At 40.8% G+C, this 20,316-nt stretch overlaps 4 protein-coding genes across 5 annotated transcripts; 2 read left to right on the top strand and 2 right to left on the bottom strand.

The window, feature by feature from the left end:
• Window positions 1-202: 202 nt before the first annotated feature.
• Window positions 203-4,023, bottom strand: LOC103722334 (thioredoxin X, chloroplastic). Its single transcript, XM_008812854.6, has 2 exons — window positions 3,584-4,023; window positions 203-537 (listed from the first exon to the last, which is right to left on the bottom strand). Exons 1-2 carry the CDS (start codon window positions 3,932-3,934, stop codon window positions 331-333), a joined length of 558 nt encoding a protein of 185 aa, XP_008811076.3. The 5' UTR covers window positions 3,935-4,023; the 3' UTR covers window positions 203-330.
• Window positions 4,024-7,586: 3,563 nt separating this feature from the next.
• LOC103722340 (E3 ubiquitin-protein ligase RING1) lies at window positions 7,587-14,913 on the top strand. Of its 2 annotated transcripts, none has more exons than XM_008812868.6 (2): window positions 7,587-8,998; window positions 14,419-14,913. In XM_008812868.6, the coding sequence occupies exon 1, from the start codon at window positions 7,898-7,900 to the stop codon at window positions 8,984-8,986; it is 1,089 nt and encodes a 362-aa protein (XP_008811090.4). In that variant the 5' UTR covers window positions 7,587-7,897; the 3' UTR covers window positions 8,987-8,998; window positions 14,419-14,913. The 2 variants fall into 2 exon arrangements, with proteins under 2 accessions (XP_008811090.4, XP_088562018.2); XM_088705892.2 differs by having other exon boundaries at window positions 7,644-8,994.
• A 574-nt stretch (window positions 14,914-15,487) lies between these two features.
• Window positions 15,488-17,100, top strand: LOC103722369 (Ubiquitin carboxyl-terminal hydrolase family protein). Its single transcript, XM_008812909.6, has one exon. It carries the CDS (start codon window positions 15,680-15,682, stop codon window positions 16,877-16,879), a length of 1,200 nt encoding a protein of 399 aa, XP_008811131.4. The 5' UTR covers window positions 15,488-15,679; the 3' UTR covers window positions 16,880-17,100.
• Window positions 17,101-18,255: 1,155 nt separating this feature from the next.
• Window positions 18,256-19,622, bottom strand: LOC103724068 (F-box protein At5g49610-like). The gene is made up of 2 exons (XM_008815222.4): window positions 18,646-19,622; window positions 18,256-18,355 (listed from the first exon to the last, which is right to left on the bottom strand). Exons 1-2 carry the CDS (start codon window positions 19,620-19,622, stop codon window positions 18,256-18,258), a joined length of 1,077 nt encoding a protein of 358 aa, XP_008813444.4.
• Window positions 19,623-20,316: the final 694 nt, after the last annotated feature.

Here is a 20,316-nt window from a genome sequence, read left to right as displayed (position 1 = left end):
AGGTTTCTGCTTAATAGGCCAGGGTACTTCAAATATTTCAAAACAATCCAGAGAAAAAGTGAACATGCAGCAATTCTAGAGTTTTATGTTGTCCAATCTTATTTGCAAAGTTGATATCATTGACAAACTAAATGAGATAAAAATACACATCCCAGCAGTAATACCAAAAAAAAATCGATGCAGGACAGGACAAACCTCTAAATTAAACTGAAATAATTTTTTTCTACTAATCCGGAACTTGAGGCTGTATGGCATGGCTTATGGCAAATTAACAGATGGTCCGAATCATTAAGTTTTACAAAGAAAAAAAAACACTAATCCACAAACAGATTAGACCACTGTTGTAGATCCTAATAAGGAGTCCAGGTATTCTTTCAGCTTAACCTTCGTAATTGCACCCTCCCTTCTACTCTCTGGAACCTCTTGACCATTCTTGAAGAATATCAAGGTCGGCAGGCCATAAACCTTGTACTCTTCAATCAACTCGGGATTTGCATCATGATCAATCTTTACAACCTTTAATCTGCCCTCATATTCCTGAAATACCATGTCCAGTCAGATGACTTCAAGAACACAGCCATGATTAATATCTCAAAATAAACAAATAATCCTGTTATTGAGATGGCAGTCATCACATAAAGTGACAATGGGTGGTCAGTTAACGAGAACAGCATATTAGAAAAGTAAAAGGAAGCAACAAGCAGTGTTTTTAGAGACTCTTCGTTATTTAGTAACAGAAGCACATGGCAGAACTTGCTGATGATACAAATTCCTGATCAGTATTTAGCATATACTTTTTGATCAGAAACCCCTCTACTGCCTTTTTACTGTGGAAGGATCGCTCCACTGCCAATTTGATACTTTATGAATAAGGAAAATAAATTTAACTGGCGATGCTCAAAATGGAGACTGAGGACCTGAATGAACTTTCAACTAGGTGTCACACATCAAAAGGGTGACCTTGTTGATGGTTTTAGACTCCAGATGCCCAAAATATTAATGGACAGGTAATCATTAAAAGTTTGCTATGGAGCCCTTCTTTTACGTGTTTGCAACTGAAGAACTACAGAAATAATGGTCATACAAACCTCCACATGCAAAAAATGGCCAGATATTGGGGTTAAAAAAATTTCCCTCCTTGGATTGTACAAATCTAGCTTCTCTTCCTAGACCAATCATGAACCAGTTAGAGCTACGCTATAGGTAGTTAGCACTTGAATATGATAACAAGAAGAGGATTTATTGGTTTTGACCCTAAATTCACATCTCAAATTATGTATTGCGTTTGGGTAGAATTATAATGAGACTTTATTTGCTAAGAAAATATTATTTGAAAATGTAGCATTCTTTGGGTTATTAGAGCAATCTCTTCAAAGCACATTTTTCTCACATATTAAACCTTATCAAGATATTAAATATTACTTTTTTTGATGTAAAAATATGAAGTGATACATCTACTTGACAATCTAGATTATTAATAATTTAGTGATTTCCACTCTAAGAATTTTAACATGTGAAGATGCTAAGATGTCATAACTCATCATAAAAGTACTGTGAAGCTTAATCTCATTAAGTTGTCAATAAAGCAGACTCAACATTTTCAGGATCTTATCTACATAATATTGATATCAAAGTAAAATAATTGAGCAATAGCTGTAAAAGATTGTTTGCCATAACTTATGAGCAGTTGTTGTTGTTATATGCGTTCACTTCATGTTCATATAATTGCACATTGTCATGGTTTTCAATGTATCTCATCAGTTATGATCTCCACTACATGAAAATGGCTCAGTAAACTGTGCGTGTTGCTTCTGATAAGCATAATAAAAGGCATGAAACAGTATAGCCATATATAACTTAACCATGAATGTTGTAGCATAAACATAATTCAGAATTATTTCAACTCTCCCACCTGCTGTTGAAATTATACTAATTTCCTTTTTATTACTTACTAATTATTTTAAAATCAAAATTCAGACTGATCAACAAATTAAACTCAAGAAAACCATCTCCCCTTTGTCAGGGTAATCAATACATGTTCTGTCTTGGGCATGGCTCATATATAATGCAAAGCAAAGCAAAGTGTTCAGACTGAACATAACTAGTAATAGTTGCATTTATGCCATCAGAATTAATAAACATGAATCATCTGGGCAATAATTATGACTATCAACTATCCATATACACACCGATCAATGCATTCCTTCTTTACAATCTGCGTTGCTTTGCAATATCCTGCTACTCATAAAGATACTCATATCATGTTGTATTGTATCCTGGGTCTGGTTGATATATGGCACTTATATTAATGGTTCAAACAGAAGAGAACTTGTAATGGTTGAATATGCTATCAAAATCATATATAGATACAATAATTAGGTATAGCTACTACACCTAAAGACACTGACCAATTTATGTGTTTAATTAAATATGCCTTGCTTTTGCAGTCCCTTACTAGATAGTCCTTCCTTGGTTCCTGATTTTTGATGAATCTTAGACCCACTACTGTGCATAACAAAAAAATTGGTTTAAAAGCATTTGAACCTTGGGAGTTGATAATATTCAATCCATGGGATCCTTTAAATTAAGTATCTATCTGTACTCTGAATCTTGTCAATTACCAGTGTTTTACAGGGGCAATCTTAATTCCCCCCCCATGTCTGAATTCTTCCATGTAGAGGAAGAGCAAAAATTGTTGCAGCATAAGAGTCTAGGAAGACGAACCATCTCTTCCATTTAACCAGCTGACGAACCAGCTTTCATATTACACCAGACGAGTGCAAATCAAACTGCAAGTTTTCACAATCAGCTGCAAGTAACAGTTTCCTAAAATAAGTAGTCATAAAAAGAAATATTTTTTATAGGCATCCAAACCATTGTTTGATTAAGGGATAGAAAGGGTGAGAAAGTTAACTAATATGAATGACTAAAGCACTGATCACAACAACCTTGTCATAGCCTCCTAAATAACTTCAAACCATCGAGCTAAACTTAGGAAAATCTATTTTATGTAGTGAGCAAGCACGCATTCACCTTTCCCTCATGTAACCACCGCTGCACACACGAATGCATGAATAGCAGCAATGGAGGGAGAAAATTTCGTCAACACTGCTAATGTCGGATCCAAGACAAGATGAGAACATATGTCAAGCTATGAGACAAGCTGATCGAAGGCTGGTGGTTATTACATTGCATTGCAGCGAGTTATTATTGCATTATATCCTTGCGCGTGCCATGCAACAAAATATCACAGTTAGCACTGCCTCTGAATTAGGTAAAATGGGAGTTTGACATTAAAAGAAAACTTTTCCTCCATTCACCCCCAAAGATTTCAAGCAACTACACAATCTTAGGTTCCCATAAAAAGAACTCGATATTTTAATTATTTACTCTCTATGGCTTTCCTAGTAAAGCTGATTCATATTACTTGTTTGAACTCGACCTACACTGTTTTTTTTTTTTTTTTGTGTCCCAAAAAAAGTCATTTTCAGGTAGAAAAACGTAGAGAAATTGGTCAGTCGTGAAGAACGGATGAAGAAGAAAACAAGAACGAAATCTGCCGAATGTATAGATTGGATGAGACCTCGGACGCCCACTCGACGACGGGGCCGATCAAGCGGCAGGGCCCGCACCAGTCAGCGACGAAATCCACCAGGACGGGGACGTCCGACCCCAGCACCTCCGCTGCGAATTCGCTCTGACCGATCATCTTCACGGCGCCGCAGCGCATCGCGAGCCTCCCAGCCGGCAGCGGCGGGCTGCGGAGGTGGCCGGCAAACCAAGCCCTCTGGAGAGTCCGCGACGGCGGAGAGCGGCCGAGGTGAAAGCGATGTGAGGAAGGGGGAGAAAGAGCTCGTGCGGCGGCGGAGGATGAGGAGGAGACGGAGGAGAGGCGAAGGGATGAGGGGGTGGGATTCAAGAAGCTTGTCGCCATGGACGGTGACGGAGCTCGCTCGGGCGGCTTTCGTGGGGCTCTCGGGCAATAGGGAGTTATATGGCAGTGGTTGCGTGTTATCCCGCGTCCACCCGTTTCCGGGATCCGGATCCCGGAGACGCCGTAGCGCAGGGGGTGCGGATCGGGTGCGCGACCGAGAACAAGATCTACCGAAAGGCGGATAAGACACGAACACGTAGAAAAATAAAGCCAGGAAATGGAGCTTGCAATAAAGCCGCCAGGAAATAAGGCCGCCAAGGCGGTAGCTCAGTTGGAACGGAGCTCTGTTTCTAACCAAGCGGTTCCAGGTTCGAAACGCGCGCGCGTCGATTAATTGTGGGGAGCGGATGCCCCTAGCCTGGACGCGGGGTCTAGAAACGCTACTGGTCGGCTGACTGCTTTGGTGGTGCCAGGTGTGACGTACTCACACGTGGTGCTCGAGCCGGAGCCCGTTGGGGTATCCGAGCCGGGTCCACGGGTGGGGAGGGTATGAGTAATACATGGCTGGGGTCTGGTGAGCTGGGCCTATACCAAACAGCCATTCTACCCGCATCGAACATAGTCCTGGCGGGGGCGGGGCCCGGGTTCGGGGTTGCTACGCGGGTGGGGCTTGTCCCCTCCCCCCTACCTCCTTTTTTTTAGCAAAAAAAAAAAAAAAAAAAAAAATGGAGGTTGCAATAGAATATTATAAAATTGTTTATCAAGTATTTGTCAATAGTAAGAGTACATGGTTAACAATATGATATGTCATACCGATTCGAATCAAATGACATGGGGCATAGCATACGATACCAGTTCGGTATTGGTATCTGATACAGATGACATACTGACACTCGGTATGCCAAAAAAATTTTATACCATATCGCATCGTTACTGTACCAATATGGTACTTACATGAATCCGCTACCAGAACGATGAATTTTGGTTGAAAATAAAATTATATATTTTTTTATTATATTAGTGATTGTTTGATGTTAACACCCAATGCTAATGTAGATTGATGTGTTGATTGTAATCTTAATTGTCGAAAAATCACAAAAGTGACCAGATATTACGGCATCGATGCTCCATTTGATAATTTATTTATTTTATTTTAATCATGAAAAATAAAAATTATATGACTCGTTAATGTTCATGGAGTCCTTAATATTCCATCAACCTTTTACGAGCCACCTGTCCTGCTTCATGGACCAAGATCTCCATGTTTATATCTCCTTGTTTTATCTAATAAAAATAGTTTTATGATATTTTTGGTTTTCCTTTTTATTCTATCACCTAGGACATTAATTTGCATGTCTTTGCTCATTCATGAACCGCTCAATCTATATACATTGGGAAGATTGAAACTAACCCTTTTATGATACTACTGACAAGGGCAAGAATAGCATGATCACAATCAGGCTTTTGCATTAATGAAAAAATAAGTGCTGAGTTTCATTTTCACATCAATAAATAAAATGAAAGAAAAGACATTTCTGACTTGGTGTTGCACTAAGCTTTGCTTCAATAAATGGTAGTTTTCGATAGAACCAATGAACCATGCAAGTTAGCTAGATATGTGGGACAGAGGTCTCGTAGATAAGCAAAAGCCTCGAGATCTCAGATGAGACTAAGTACAATAGTATCATTTATACTGGTATGGTAAGATATGTGATAGTGCATATAAATTTAAAATCCACTTTCGAAACATGTTCTACATATTTTAAAATATGAATAGATTTAAATTCACAAAGTTTTGATAATTGGATCGTCATGAAACATAGTATTGTAATACCTACTTTACTAAAATATATGACTTTTGGTTTTTAGAGTTTTTTTTTAAAGAGAAAAACTTGTTTAATGGTTTGAATCTTTAGTTTGAATAGTTGATCATTGATTTTGAATCATTATCACCTTTTTTCCAAAAGCTAATGTAAAGTATATGGTTCACTTTATAATACAAGTTGTGCAATATAGTGACTTTGGCTTTATGCATACTGGTAATATGTTGTCTTGAGTCTTGACCGACTCACAAACAAGACTTTAATTGTCCATCGATATTTTGGTGCAAGAGTCTCACCATCCACCTTAAACATATCTTGAAACATGCCAAACAAAATGCAAATATAGGTGGAAAAACCCATATTCTATATAGCTCTATATAAATCAGGAGTCAATTGTTAGCTTAAAACGGGATATCATCATGTACCAGTATAAATAAACACTTATTCGATGTATATTTGCTAGTCTAACATGTACGATCACAAATTATTATGATTTATGGAATAATCTCCACTTCTAATTCTCTTGAAATACACTATGTTTATAAACACATGCAACATCCATGCATGTATGCACTTCTTTTGTTGTGCAGGATCTATATATATATTACTTTTGCTATGAAAAGCAAGATGAGTCTCCTAAATATAACCAACACTTATTCAAAAGCTCTTGTTATATGTGCACATACAGTTTTTTTGTGGGGATTGGTGCAACTTGTGTGATTTGTTACTAGTATAAGGGTTTGGTTGATCATGGATTGCCAAATCTATGATTGTAGGCTTAATAAACATTTTATCGTGAAAATTATGGGTGCTTTAGGAAGCATTTTCTATCATGAATTCATAGAAAACAGAATTTTTAAGAGAGTAACGGAGAGCTTGTTGTGCGTCACGAATACTTGCCATTTTTTATCAAAATCTGCATAAATCGCAACTCCTTTTCTTTTTTTTAGGTCAACAATTACAATAATCTTAATATTGTGAATCAAATAAGCTATCTCAAGTCATAGAAAGCCAATAGTGTATAACTGCTTTAATCTTGTTTTATTACTCTTCCAGACTGAGTTTGAAAGCTAAATAAGTTAGAGTAAATACATTAACTTATACTTCTCTATACGGTGAAATAATTTATTTTTAAATTAGGTAGAATAAATAGGTCTAGGAGTTAAATACATTTACATTATTTTTTAAAATAAATTACAAAAATCTTCTTGAAATTTATATTTGGTACACTTATAGCCAATAATTTGTAAAAAAATTGATTAAGACGAGAACAAAAACTGATCAAGAATGATAGATGCTGGTCGATAATGATGTTCATAGTCGAATGACAGTTAGGAAGAAAGCCTGTCGTTGGTCACTCGTCGGGAATGGATGCTCGTGGTGGAGTGGCGAAGCTCGAAAGAAATCCTAGCTACTTAATCTCCAAGAGAAGAAGATTTTTGTATATATAAAACTTTAAAAACTTCTCAAAGTCAGAAGAGTGAAAGAGGAGTCTTATTTTCTTATAGAGATAATTTTAACTTTTTACAATAGATAAATTGTTTTACTAATAATGTCAATTTATTTTTTTATTTTTAAATTTTTTCCGATGTAATATTTAGGTCTTATTAAAAGTCAATGATTTAAATAATGTTCCATTAAGTTATTAGTTAAAGTATTCAATAAAAATAAATTTTATAGAGACAAGCATAAATTTTTTATTCTACCAAATGTAAATATAATTTAGTTCTAATCATAGAATTTTTTTATTATAATTTGCTCTATTTTTAAACCATCCGTTCTACCCCTTTCCGTGCATACTGGATGGAGGAAAACGTGCAATGATAAGCAACTATTTTTAGGAATGTTTCGTTCACCCAAACATATACTCCAAACCGATACTCTCCGAAAAAAGAAGCAAATCCAGCCGAGAATCATACCGTTGCCGCATTGCGCTGTATGGGTCCGCACCCAAAAATGCTGTGCGTGCCGAAGACATTTCCATCATTTTTCCTAAGGTCTCCTCCCCCGCTTCCAGAAGCGTCCAGCCGTCCGCGTCCGGGGCCGTTGCGCCCATGGGTCTGACACAGTGGGTGTTTCTGTTTCAGAAAACGCGACGCACCCACCGCATCTTCTCTCATTTTCTCATCTATTTTCCAGCCGCGGAGACCTCGCATGGTCGTCTCCCCCGATCCCGCTCTCCATCGCCGCCGCTAACGCGATGTCCTCCGCCGGAGCCCCGGGCGCCGCCGCCCCCCTGCAGCGGTACTTCTGCCACCAGTGCGACCGGACGGTCACCCTTACCGTCTCCCCCGGCGCCGAGATCGCTTGTCCCATCTGCCATGGGGGCTTCGTCGAGGAGCTCGACTTCCCGGACTCCAACCCTAACCCTAGCTCTCGTCCCTTCTCCACCTTCCAATCCTCCGACCCCTTCTTCTTTTCCCCCTCCGCCTTCCCCTTCCTTTTCCCCCCCACCTCCCCCTCCGCCAGCTTCGACCTCCGCAACCCCAGCGACCTCGTCGGCCTCTTCGGCCCCGACTCCTTCCCTTCCGCTGCCCCCGGCAGCGGCCCAGGCGGCGGCCCGGAGCCCTTCAATCCGTTGGTCTTCCTCCAGAACCACATCCAGCAACTCCTTTCCGGCGGCGCTAATATCCAGGTCGTCCTCGAGGGCGGCCCCGGCCTCGGTGGCAGCCTTGGAGACTACTTCGTCGGCCCCGGCCTCGAGCAGCTTATCCAGCAGCTTGCCGAGAACGACCCCAATCGCTACGGGACCCCGCCGGCGGCCAAGTCCGCCATCTCCTCCCTGCTGGACATCAAAATCACCGAGGAACTCCTCGCCTCCGACGAGGCCCAGTGTGCGGTTTGCAAGGATACGTTCGAGATCGGCGTGGAGGCGAAGCAGATGCCGTGCAAGCACATCTATCACAAGGACTGCATCCTGCCGTGGCTTGAGCTTCACAACTCTTGCCCCGTGTGCCGGTACGAGCTGCTGACGGACGATCCGGACTATGAGAACAAGAGAGGGGCTGCGGCTGAGGGGGCAAGGCCGGCAGGGGCTGGGGATCCTGGTGGCGCCGGTGGGTCGGCGGTTGGGGCATCGGGGGATGGAAACACTCTGAGTCCGAGGACGGTTGAGAGGAGGTTTAGGATCTCGCTGCCTTGGCCACTGAGGGGTTTTGGGTCGCAAGCTGAGGCTAGCAATACTGGGGGTGGTGGTGGGAACGACGGTGGTAGCTCTGGTGGAACTGCTGCAAATTCTTCTGGCGGTGGGAACACTGGGTCGGAGACCCGGCAAGATGATTTGGATTGAGCATAGTTGTAGGTACAGCTTCTAGATGCTGGTGCTTTATTTTCTTTCCTTTTATGTCTCTTCTGTTTCTGTGTATCAATTTGTTTTTTGTTGGAGATTGGTATTATGGTGATATGAAAAGCACGCAAAAAATTTTAGTTCTTTAAATGAAATTTCTTGATGCTATGTGAGACTATACCGCTTGTTCAAGGAAATGCTATTCAGCTAGTTTAATGTACATTATTAAGATTCTTTGGTAGATCCCCTACCCAATTTGATGGTCAAAGGGCGAGGTAAGAAGTTGGTTCCAAATTGCAATAATATTTCATGTTAGCAAATGTTGATGCCTTTTTGGATTTAAATGGTATTTGGTAGTAAACATTGCTGTATGGTTGATTACAATATTTTGAACCTGGCTAAATGCTGGTTATATCTTATAATTTATTAGTCAGTCCCCTTTCTTTTGTACACTATCCTATTAGCAACAGTGATTGCTGGCAGTTTTTGTTCCTTTTTTCAAGGTTCATCATTGCTGTCATCGTCTTTTATTCCCTATAAGTCTAATTCCCGTTTAGTAATTAGAATTCTCATTTAAAATTTCGTTTTTGTTTCTTCTTCTGCCCGGGTGCTTTTAACATACTTATGACATTTACTCGGATTAGTTTAAATGTCTTTTAGATTTATTTGTTCATGCTGGTTCAGAATGCATCTGACATGCAGTTATATTACTTCAAACTGGCCACATCGATATACTCCTTAGTGACCTAAGTTCTCTTGCAATATTATTTCGTGTTCAATTGAGGTCTGTGCCTTTTTCTACTTCTGCTACTTGTGATCCATCTTTGAAAGAAAAAAAAGAAGATAGGATAAGAACAGACAGAAAGAAGAAAGATTTTTCTTTTTTGGGAAGGCGAGAGGGTCTCTGAGATTGCCTTTAAGAAAACAGCGGGTTGGTGTTTTTGGCCACCTCAATTCCGCTTCATACTATGTTTCTTGCTTCTATTTCTAAGACCACACTCTGAAACAGTATCATTAGATAGTCCGTGGTATTACATTTTTGTTGCTAGAAATGTGGCTGACTGCCCTCCACCCTCATGAACACCTACACTTGCATCTAAGCTTTGACAGTGGGATAATGCACCGAGAGTTAGGACAGGGAATATGGATCAGCTACGCAACATGCAGTAGATTAATTGATTAGGGAGAGATTAGAATAGCTGAAATGTAATAATACTAATGTAAACATTATTAAAGATGGGGTAGATGTGCAGCATCTGCTGGATGGGTATAGTGCTGAATTCATGAAAGGCTAGAGTTTGGGAAGTAATGTTGTGGCTGGTAAGCTGGTGATTGGCAAGTCTATAGGCAGATGAGAAGGTGTGGAGACCAGCTGGTTGGATGCAATAGCACGCTAAGGTGTAAAATCTGAACACACATCTTTGAATTGAGATCAAATAGGTATGTTGCAGATTATGGGCGTTATTCTATTTATTTTCTTGTAATTTTAGACTTGCTTTTGGTTTAGAGTTTAGAATGATTGGCTGTTCTTGGGTCAAGTCATTTGTTAGGAGATTTTATGGGTTTCCAAAATGGCGTTTAAGTTGTTACAAATGAAACAAAATGGGGGTGGACCAGTGTATTTTGATGGATTTAATAAATCAAATGTTTTTGTCTGCACGTGACATGTTTATTCCATCTAGCTCCTTTTCTTTTTCTTCTCCTTCTCTTCCTTAATCATCATTCTTTTTCTTAAATAAATTCTGCATTAATTTCTGAAATTATATTGTATGTGCAAGCAGAACTATCCTCCTCTTCTTTTTATTTTTAATTAATTTCTTTTGTCTATTTGTTCTCTACACATTTCTGTAACCAATGTCGTGTAAAATTTGACAAGACTCTTATCGTGGCTGTTTAATCCTGATCTTCACCTATTCTTTTCTCCTTTTTCCTCTTCTTTTCTTATGGCCAATTTTCTTTTTTTTCTTTTTTTGCCTTATGCTCCATCCAGATCTGTAATTATCAATTCTGGAAAGAAAAATCAACTTTATATTCTTCTTGATATCATTTTTGTTCATTGTCATCTATTTAATCGTCTCTCTATTTGTTTGATTATATCAGGTAATAAGATAGGATGCTAGTATACAATTAAGGATCTACAAAATTTATGTAAGTTCTAGTTGCCTGCTCCTGTCTATATCTAGAGTGTAACTGAATATTACGGCTAAGATTTGGTGCTAGGAAATAAGCTGAGGATTTATAGGGATAAGGCAAGTTTTGATTTATTGTGAAAGAGCTCATTTGATTCTTGATATAAATTTTAAGTTTCAGATTTTATCTGTATTTATTTCTGTGCAACATTTAGTGATTATAAGAAGATTTTATTCTCAGGTTCAGGACTGGTTTGACTAAGGAAAAAGACATTGGATGCTATAGAGGAACTAGTATTGAGAAGTTGAAGGGAAAGGCAGAAGAAATGTATGGGAGGGTCATGTTGAGTGCGGTCGATAACTTTGGCTTATTAAATTCCATAGGAAATAGGATTGAAATTTGTTCACCCACCTTCATTTTAGAGCAAATTGGACCCGTCATAAAGACCCCAAATCCCTCATAATAAGATGTAATATAGGGCCCGTGGTGTAAATTATGATTTAATCAGCTATGACTAAAATAATTCATCTTGGACTTTTTACTGCTTAAAAGTTAACCTAATATGAATCTTTTATTTTGGGAACATGTATAAAGTAAAAGCCTTTGAAATATTGTTCAAATTGCAGTTTGGTTTCATGATATTTAAATTGGGGCACTAGATGTGATTATGTGACATAATCTTGTATGTTGTTGTATGAATCTAGTGATTTAACCCTCATTATAAAACTAAAAGTGCCCCTAATATTTGATTTAGCTAGAAATGAAAAATGAAAAATAATAGCGCAAGCAGCTTAACTGAAATATATAAAAACCTTTTCGCATGCTGCCCTTCTTTATGCCCTTGTTCAAAGAGTTGTATGTATTAAAGATTGGAGTGCCTGTAAATAGAGGGAGACATGTTAAAAAGGGAGAGAAGGGGGCAGGGGTAGGTGGTGAGGGGATTCTATCATGGATACTATTGGTGACCATGGATTGAGTCAAGTTCAAATAGGCTTAAATGACTCTCGACCCATATCTATGCCATTTGTAATCTGGTTGAAATGAATAAAGCTGCATGCAACATAGTCACAAGTTTGGTGTCTGGAAATAATTTGGCAAGGTTAAGAAATCCATAATTCGGAAAAGTTCGGTAAGTTCAAAAAAAAAGGAAGAACTTCAGGAGAGAGGGAGGGGGAGAGATAAGATGAGAAGACTAAACAAGTAGAAGAAGATTGGTGGAGAAGTATAAATTAGAGAATGATAGAATAGTAGGAGGGACTTGGAAGGATGAGATGAGGAGAATAAATAGTAGAAGGTTGGATGAGAAGAAGAATAGAAGAGAGAATGGGAGAGGTTTGACTTTTTGTTTCCTTTTTGGGAATTTTTTTTTGATATCAACGAAATCCTCAATTCCCAAGTCTTGACACGTTAACACATCCTTACTCTCGGTCCCTTATGCCTATGGCTCGCTGCTCGCCTCAATACTTTGAAGTATGAAACATAAGCATGGCCGCAGACCATGTTTTGCTCTAGAATGCACAACTTATTTGATGATATACGGATAAAACATGAATTTAATGAATTTAACAATGTATTTGCTCTATGTTCATGAATTGTTGAATTGTTTGTGTAATAATTTATCAGAGATGCTGAATGTGAATGACTCGCCATTTTCTCAATAATTAGGCGAATCTTGTTACTAGGATCTCTAGCCCATTTAGTTTATATGGACCTATATTTTAGCTGCAAACCCAATTAAGGCTTCACTTGCTATTCTCTAGAAATAAAAAGTAAAATAGGGCTAAAAGAGGGAATATGGGGTTAGGTGTCCAAATAAAGTGTGAGAGAGAAAGTTGAAGTGAAAAAGGAAGTCCGATAAATCATGGATATATTGTCCGCTCCATTTTCCTTTTTGGTATCTTCTATTCTCCCTCTTAATCACTAACTACACAGCCTTTCTAATCACCCAAACCAAACTTCCGTTGGTCCTTGACCCACTGAATTGTTACCACTTTTTTAAGAGCGTAGGGTTGGGTTTTTAGGCTTGTCTAGTCCATGTGAGACCCATCATATACAAGGTCAATCCAATGGAAACCAATTTAAAGTGGGATTTCTTAGGCTTATCCAAAGTCACCTCGATTATAAAAGGCCTCAATCAACCTATTTATCTTGAGCAGATTCGAGCATGTTGGTGTGTCTAGGTCAAAAATTACCATCCTGGTGAATATCTAGAGTACATAGAAGAAAAATTTTAAGATGCTTCGTCCTCCTCACTTTTGCCTTATGTAAATTCAAACAAGAAACCAAGACCGGCTGCTGGCACGGTTCATGATATAAATTCGGTTCATCCCCATTCCATTGCTAAAATTCCTTGATTGCGACCTTGATCCTCCCCTTCAACACCTAAACTATGATATAGTCATTTAACATCTTTTTTTTAAAAAAAAAGAAAGAAACAGCATTTCGTGGTTTTGGCTGAAGCTGCCGAACTTGGGGCGAAATGAGCTGAAATTGACAGAATCTGAAAACTTCCGTGTCAATTTCGGATAGCTTCCTGCTGGAACCAATCCGTGTAGTTCTTCTAGTATTTATGCCAACATATCATGGAAATATTTCTGTCTAAGTTTTGCTTAAAAAAACTAAGGTGGAAAGATAGACAGACCAGGCTCAACTCACCATGTTTGATGCAATATAGATTTAAGCTTTGGAAGATCTGATAGTCAATGTTTTTTGAGAAAACATGGTAGGCTGAAGTGGTTTGTCTAAACATACATAACAAGCTAACTTGCATTTTGATGTCTGGCCATTGTCATGACGCTAGTCTTCTCTTCTTCATGCATTAGTTTCGTTGCGAGTGTAGCCTTCCTGTTTCAACTTTTAGTGTTAAAGTTTCTTTTTCCTATTCTGCTCATTTTATAATATTGCTGCACCTTTGTTGCGAGTCTAGTTTTTCTGAAATCACCTCATTGCCTACATATTTCACTGTCATTCTCACCTGGACAGATCCAAGAATAGCAAGTGGCATGCTGTATGCCCAAGCTACCCTCTTCAAGTTGCTAAACCCTGTAAAATTCTTATATTTATGTAGCTTCTCATGTGTTATTTTGGCATCTCTTGTGGACTGTTTTGTTGTGATTTCAAAATCATGTATTGGTAGGGTTTTTTGCGCTGTGAACTGGAGGATAAGTAAGCATGAATTGATTCTCAGCACCAAATGGATGAACAAACATTGAGGGCCAATTGCACTGGCTACCTGCACTCAATATCAATAATGGAAAAAAAATTTGTGCTTTTGTTTCTAAGTGTTTTTTTTTTTGGTCTTGTAGGATGAACTCTTGGAAGTCCAATTACCAGGGTACAGAGCTTAAAGTTCACTGCATCAAAGTTATACATGTTCGAAATAAAGTCAAGAATGTTCAGAATAATTTCTTTGTTCATGCAGCTTTTTTTTTTACCTTGGTGGTGGTGGTGTTGCGAGAGACTGGGGGTTGATTTTATACCTGTATCCATGACCCAGTTGGGAGTCACCAAATCTGAATCCAAGAGAACCCTATCTGAAACAGGAATTCTATTGAGGCTAATTTTGATATTTAATCAGTTCGTCGTGATAGCACATCTGTAATGTTTCCATTTTTGTAACCTCTCATCAATAGTGCAGTTTATTCTCAATGATCTGCATTATGTAAATGTGCCTATTTTCTTCTGAAGCTGTTCTGTGTGTTTAATCATCCAGGATGCAAAGCTTTGTGAAGTTATCCGGCCATACTGAGTGCACTTAATGAACGCATTGTCGCTCCATATGTCAATGGTGTTTATTCAAATCCGGTTGTTATTCTGGAATTGGTTTCAGATATTGAAACTCAGTGGGATTATTTATATTGGGAGCAGAAGCAGTTCCAAATTAATGGGACGTTGTTTTGCAATGGTACCTAAATAACGGGATGAAGTTCTCTGTGTTCTCTCATTTCTGTAGCTTTGTAACCAAGTGAGACCCAAGTAACAATGACCTGGGGGAGGGGGAAGAGGGCAGAACCTTATCCATGTAGCAGCTTTCACTGGGCTTCTGTTTTACCAAAAAATGTTCGATGCCGGTCGCAAGTTTTCGCGTGTTCTTCTCAATCCGTAGAAAATTTTATTAGGCCATCCACGTCTGAGTACGTCATCTCGGTGTCACCTCTGAAAGAAAAGCATATTTACAACAGTTTAATCGACGTCTGCATATTTCGAACTCGGACAATTTGGATGGATTTTAAGCTTCCATATCACTAGGCTACCATGTTAGTGAAGTCCAAATAACATACGATGGTATCCTTTTTCTCTGTGTTGTTGAAATGGAAACGAGGTGTTATGGAGAAAATCAAACAAAATATTGGAGAAACTAGGGAAGGTACTAGTGCGGGTTGTTACATTAGCCTTAGCATCCACCGGTTCTCCGCGCGCTGGGACTGAGACGGCCCTTGCCGCCGCCGCGAATTCACGCCCAAGGCATCGTCGAGATTAAGGAGCGGATGAAGCGGGACTCAGGGTGACTCGTTTCCTCAGCCGAAAAAGAAGTTTGTCGCTCCCTCTGGTTCTCTCGCCCGGGTAATGCGGGCTCGCTCCGCCCTCCTCCCGGCCGTCTTGGCCCGATCCAAGACCACCTCCGCCCAGTACGTGGCGGCGAGGCACATCGACCCCACCTTCGAGAAGCTGATGGACGGCTACAAGCACCTCCTCAAGGTGGCGGCCGTCCAGGACCTTATCCTCGCCTCCCCTGGCCTCTCCCTTCCTCTCCCCCTCCTCTCCGCCGCCGCCCCAAAACTTCGCCTCAACCGTGGCGCCCCCCACTTCGTCCGCACCTTCCCCCGCGTCTTCTCCCTCCACTACGATCCCTCCTCCTCCCAGGCCCTCGTCCGCCTCGCCCCCTCCGCCGCCCAGGTCGCCCTCCAGGAGTCCTCCGCCGCCTCCGCTGCCGTCCCCGCCGCCGTAGATCGCCTCTCCCGCCTCCTCTCCATGTCTCCCTCCCGATCCCTTCCCCTCCGCGCCATCTTTCGAATCTGGAAGGAGCTCGGCCTTCCCGACGACTTCGAGGATTCGATCATTGCCCGTAATCCTACTATCTTCTCGCTCCGGGACAACCCCCGGGAGCCCAACACCCATCTGTTGGAGCTCGTCGGGGGGAACCCTAGCCCTAATTTCACACCGGCGGTGGAGGAGTGGCGGCTCCGGGAGCGGGGAAGGGAAGGATCCAAGGCAGATGAGATGGAGCTCAGGTTCGGGTTCAAGCACGGATTCCCTCCCGGAATGCGGCTCGCCAAGAATTTCCGTGCCAAGGTGAAGGAGTGGCAGCGGCTGCCATATGTTGGTCCGTACGACGCTGCCGGCGGCGGCCTTGGAGCGGGGAGTTCAATGGACAGAATGAAGCGAATGGAGAAGCGGGCCGTGGGGATTGCGCACGAGTTCTTGAGTTTGACGGTGGAGAAGATGGTGGAGGTGGAGAAGATCAGCCAGTTCAGGAAGTGGTTCGGGATCGAGCTTAACATCCGGGACCTGTTCTTGGACCACCCGGGGATCTTCTACCTGTCGACCAAGGGGAAGCGGCACACAGTGTTCCTCCGGGAGGCCTATGACAGAGGGAGGCTGATCGATCCAAATCCAGTATACGAAGCGAGGAGGAGACTTCTTGAGCTTGTGCTGATGCGGCGGCGGGGATTGGACGGAGCTCAGCTGGGAGTGGAAGAGCCGGCGACGCAGGAGGAGGAGGAGGAGGAGGAGGAGGAGTCAGGTTCGGCTGCTGACGACGTTTGAGTGGTAGTTCAGAAACCCAGTGGGAACTCAAAAATCAATTAAGAGTACAAAACTTTTTAATAGTTTTAAGCAATATACAGCCAAGTTTTTATCCGCAAACCATGGTTAATCAGTCACTTATTCTTTTCCTTTTTTTTATATATTCTCAAGTTAGATAATGTGCAATTTTATTGTGCATCTCAGCTTGGATAAGCCCGAAAATTTAAGAGCCGGTTTGGTATTGCTTTTGTTCCTTATTTTATTTTCAAAAATTCAAGAAGAAAAATGAACTCGACGGAACAATGTAAATTTGTAAATGATAAAGCTTTTTTTCCTCAAATTGTTTCTAATATTTTAACAGCTTTTAGGAGCAAAGATTAATTGCTTTCATGAAAGAATGAAAACAAAAGCAGGGAGAGTAGAAATTTTGTGCAAATGCTGTCTTTGACATCAATCTTCTTGTAGCATTCTACTAATTTGTAGAGAAATAAAAACATAATGATGCCACACATGCCCTTAATAATTGTTGAGCAAATACTACAGGTTGGCTTGCTTGATCTCAGTGTTTCTAGCCGGCTGAGTTCGTCGATCACTGGATTTGGTATTGTCGTCTGGATGTGGATGCATGCGGGTCTGTTACCAAACTTAGCCTCTCTTTTTTAAATTTCTATTCAGTCATAGGTTGACAAGAGTTTGGTACTTGTTTTTTTTTATCTTTGAATGTTGAGAAATCGAGGTTTTATAACTGTTGAGAGGTTGTCTATGAAGTGGAAACAAATGCCAAAAGGCAGAGGGTAGTACTTGTGACCTCTATATCACATATTGATGGGACCTCTCCAATTCAAACCGAACCAGAGGGTTCCAACTAATGAACTATATCACATATTGATGGGGGGCCTGGAGACTAGCAAACGTGAAAAATTCAAGCTGATATAAAAGTGGTACGGCTGCAAAAAGATGGTTTGATTTTGACCAAGCCTGCCCGAATCTGGAAATACATGATTTTGGATCACATAAAACTAATGATCTGATTTGCAAAAATTACTTTATAAAAATATACATCTATTATTATGAGTTTGACAACTTCCCCCTCCCCTACCAAAAAAATAAATCTCAATCTAAGGTCCTGGACCAATAATTCAAACTAAGTACAATTCAAGCTGGAACTGATGCAAGCCCTAAACATGACAAATTCAACAGCACAAAAAGAGGTTACACATGTAGGCATTGCTAAACACATTTGCATGGAACATCTTAGTCACCATAATATAAGATGTAACAAAAACAATACTACCAGTTGCACTAATTGACACCTATTACAAAAACAAAACATTATAGATTTTTCTCTTTAAAATCCAAACAGGACAATCAATTGCTCGACCATCTTCAAAATATTGCTACTCCAGTGGAACCAGATCAGACTCGAACTTGAAAACTTCCTGAGCAAATGGATGATCAATGCAAATATTTGCGAGCACCCCTCGTGAAAGGTCATACCTGCAACCAACATAGACCAATTTTAGTGTTAAAACCTTAAAATTAACAAATACATACATACATTACATATATAGAATAAAAAAAATTCGTGCATGTGCACCATAGAGTGTTGTACAAAGCTTGATAGCCACCATATTATCTGATCAAAGAGATGGATGGTTATCGAACAGGATGGCCTAATGTGCTATATAAGGCGCATCGTTGTTGATAGCCATCTATCTCATGATGGTGGCTAGAGCAGATACTATGGTGCAAAATGCGAACAACAAATGCAAGATCAGTAACCTCACCATGTTACCCTGAAGAAACTACCCATAAATGCAACATCAGACAAATACAAATCCTCGATGGTCAAAGCTGGGTCATAATTGATGGCTTCTAAGCTCACCACCTTTCTCTCCTCCCATATTTGCTCCTCGTAGTTGGCCATGACCCAAATCTCCATCCACTGTTTCTCAACTAGCACCAAGCAAAGTTGGCCTTCACACTTCACTAATTTCCTGCAGTCCCACCTCATCTCATCTTCCCCAACCTCTTCAGGCAATGGAATCAATTTCCAGGTCTCCTTGTGGATATCAAATGCAAAGATATTACCCTCGTATGTCAGCCAATGGAGGGCTCCATTGACTGACACCGCTGCCTCCTGCCTGAGTGAGCCTGAAGGCAGCTGGACGTCCCTCGACAGCCTCCAAGCTTGAGACCGCGAGTCGAAGATCTCACACCGCAAGCAGTCGAAGTTCTGTTCTGCCTGCGAGAACCGAATAATCTTGTACTCCAACGGTCCAGTGGAGCAGGCCACCATGGCAATCCTCTTAGTGAGATACCTGGTCTTTGGATTTGGTATCCACCACCATTGTCGAGTTGCTGGCTTGCAAACATAATACCGGCCGGGGATGCCGTCGTACCACTGGCTGGTGCAAAGCACGATACCTCGACATCCCACTGCTTCGATCTTCACATCTCTGGGAAGGAAGTCGAAGGATAAAGGTCGGACCGAGGGCGGCAATGGCTGGATGGAGACGAAGCTCGAGTGGTAGTGGTTGTGCCGCATGCTCTGGATGAAGTAACCCGATATCGTCTGGGTTCGGCTGCAATGGAGGGAGGTGAAGGCAGGCTCGTAGGTGATCTGACGCCATTGCCGGCACACCCATCGGCAAGCAGGGAGGGCTTCGAGTGGGGCTCGGGTGAGGATCTCGAAGACGACAGCCTCAGGCAGCGTGAAGGAGCTCTCGGTGTCTTCATGTCGACCTTCTTGCATGGACGCCATCTTCTCGATCTGCAGGAAGACAAAGCTATGGGAACTCCCTAGGTGCGTTATATAACGAAGAGTTCAGGAGACCTGCACTCCTAATAGGACTTGGACTGAGAGCGGTAGCTACGGAAGTGGAGTATTTATCGGATTAAGATTTGTTTCTTTCTAACCAAGTTAGGTTAATCCTGTTTTACTTCCAAGAATTAGCAGTCTAAACAAAAAAAAAGACTTTATCTTTTTCCCTTTTTTTTTACTGATAATTATAAAGAAAATCCAATCATCAAGAATAAACAAATCTTATCTTCTTGGAGAAAATTTAAATTTAAAAAATATAGTAATACATCCTAATGACTCATGATCCTATAGTTATCTGCTTGAATATGGTCGACGGTTTCCTAGATACTAGTAATTTGAGGAAAGAAAAACAGATATGGCAAACCCAAAACAGAACAGCGGCCAAATCGGTGTTTCAGTATCATGACACAGATGACCACCTGAAAGAGGCAACCGATACTTGTAACAGAATAGAATTACATGCTGAACTCCCTGAAAACACAAGCAAGATAACTCTCTGTACGTAGGGTTATGTAGATGTAACAGACGGACAATAAATACTTTTAAGAGTTTCTCAAATAGGACCTCAGTCTTTGTGTACAGATAGGTACACTAACATGGACTAGCTCATGCATTGCAATGTGACCCTGATACC

This window comes from Phoenix dactylifera, chromosome 10 (assembly GCF_051530095.1).
Source record: "Phoenix dactylifera cultivar Ajwa chromosome 10, Ajwa_hap1_PhDact_Kaust_v1.1, whole genome shotgun sequence".
NCBI classification, from domain to species: domain Eukaryota; kingdom Viridiplantae; phylum Streptophyta; class Magnoliopsida; order Arecales; family Arecaceae; genus Phoenix; species Phoenix dactylifera.
Note: the sequence above shows the minus strand (reverse complement) of the source record. Positions and strands in the feature narration are given on the sequence as shown.

Coding starts and splice junctions, on each gene's coding strand:
- LOC103724068 (XM_008815222.4), bottom strand. CDS start 19,622: ATGGCGTCCATGCAAGAAGGTCGACATGAAGACACCGAGAGCTCCTTC. Junction 18,356..18,645: donor AGTTTCTTCAGGGTAACATG/GTGAGGTTACTG, acceptor TGTTGGTTGCAG/GTATGACCTTTCACGAGGGG.
- LOC103722340 (XM_008812868.6), top strand. CDS start 7,898: ATGTCCTCCGCCGGAGCCCCGGGCGCCGCCGCCCCCCTGCAGCGGTAC.
- LOC103722334 (XM_008812854.6), bottom strand. CDS start 3,934: ATGGCGACAAGCTTCTTGAATCCCACCCCCTCATCCCTTCGCCTCTCC. Junction 538..3,583: donor TCGTCGAGTGGGCGTCCGAG/GTCTCATCCAAT, acceptor ATGGTATTTCAG/GAATATGAGGGCAGATTAAA.
- LOC103722369 (XM_008812909.6), top strand. CDS start 15,680: ATGCGGGCTCGCTCCGCCCTCCTCCCGGCCGTCTTGGCCCGATCCAAG.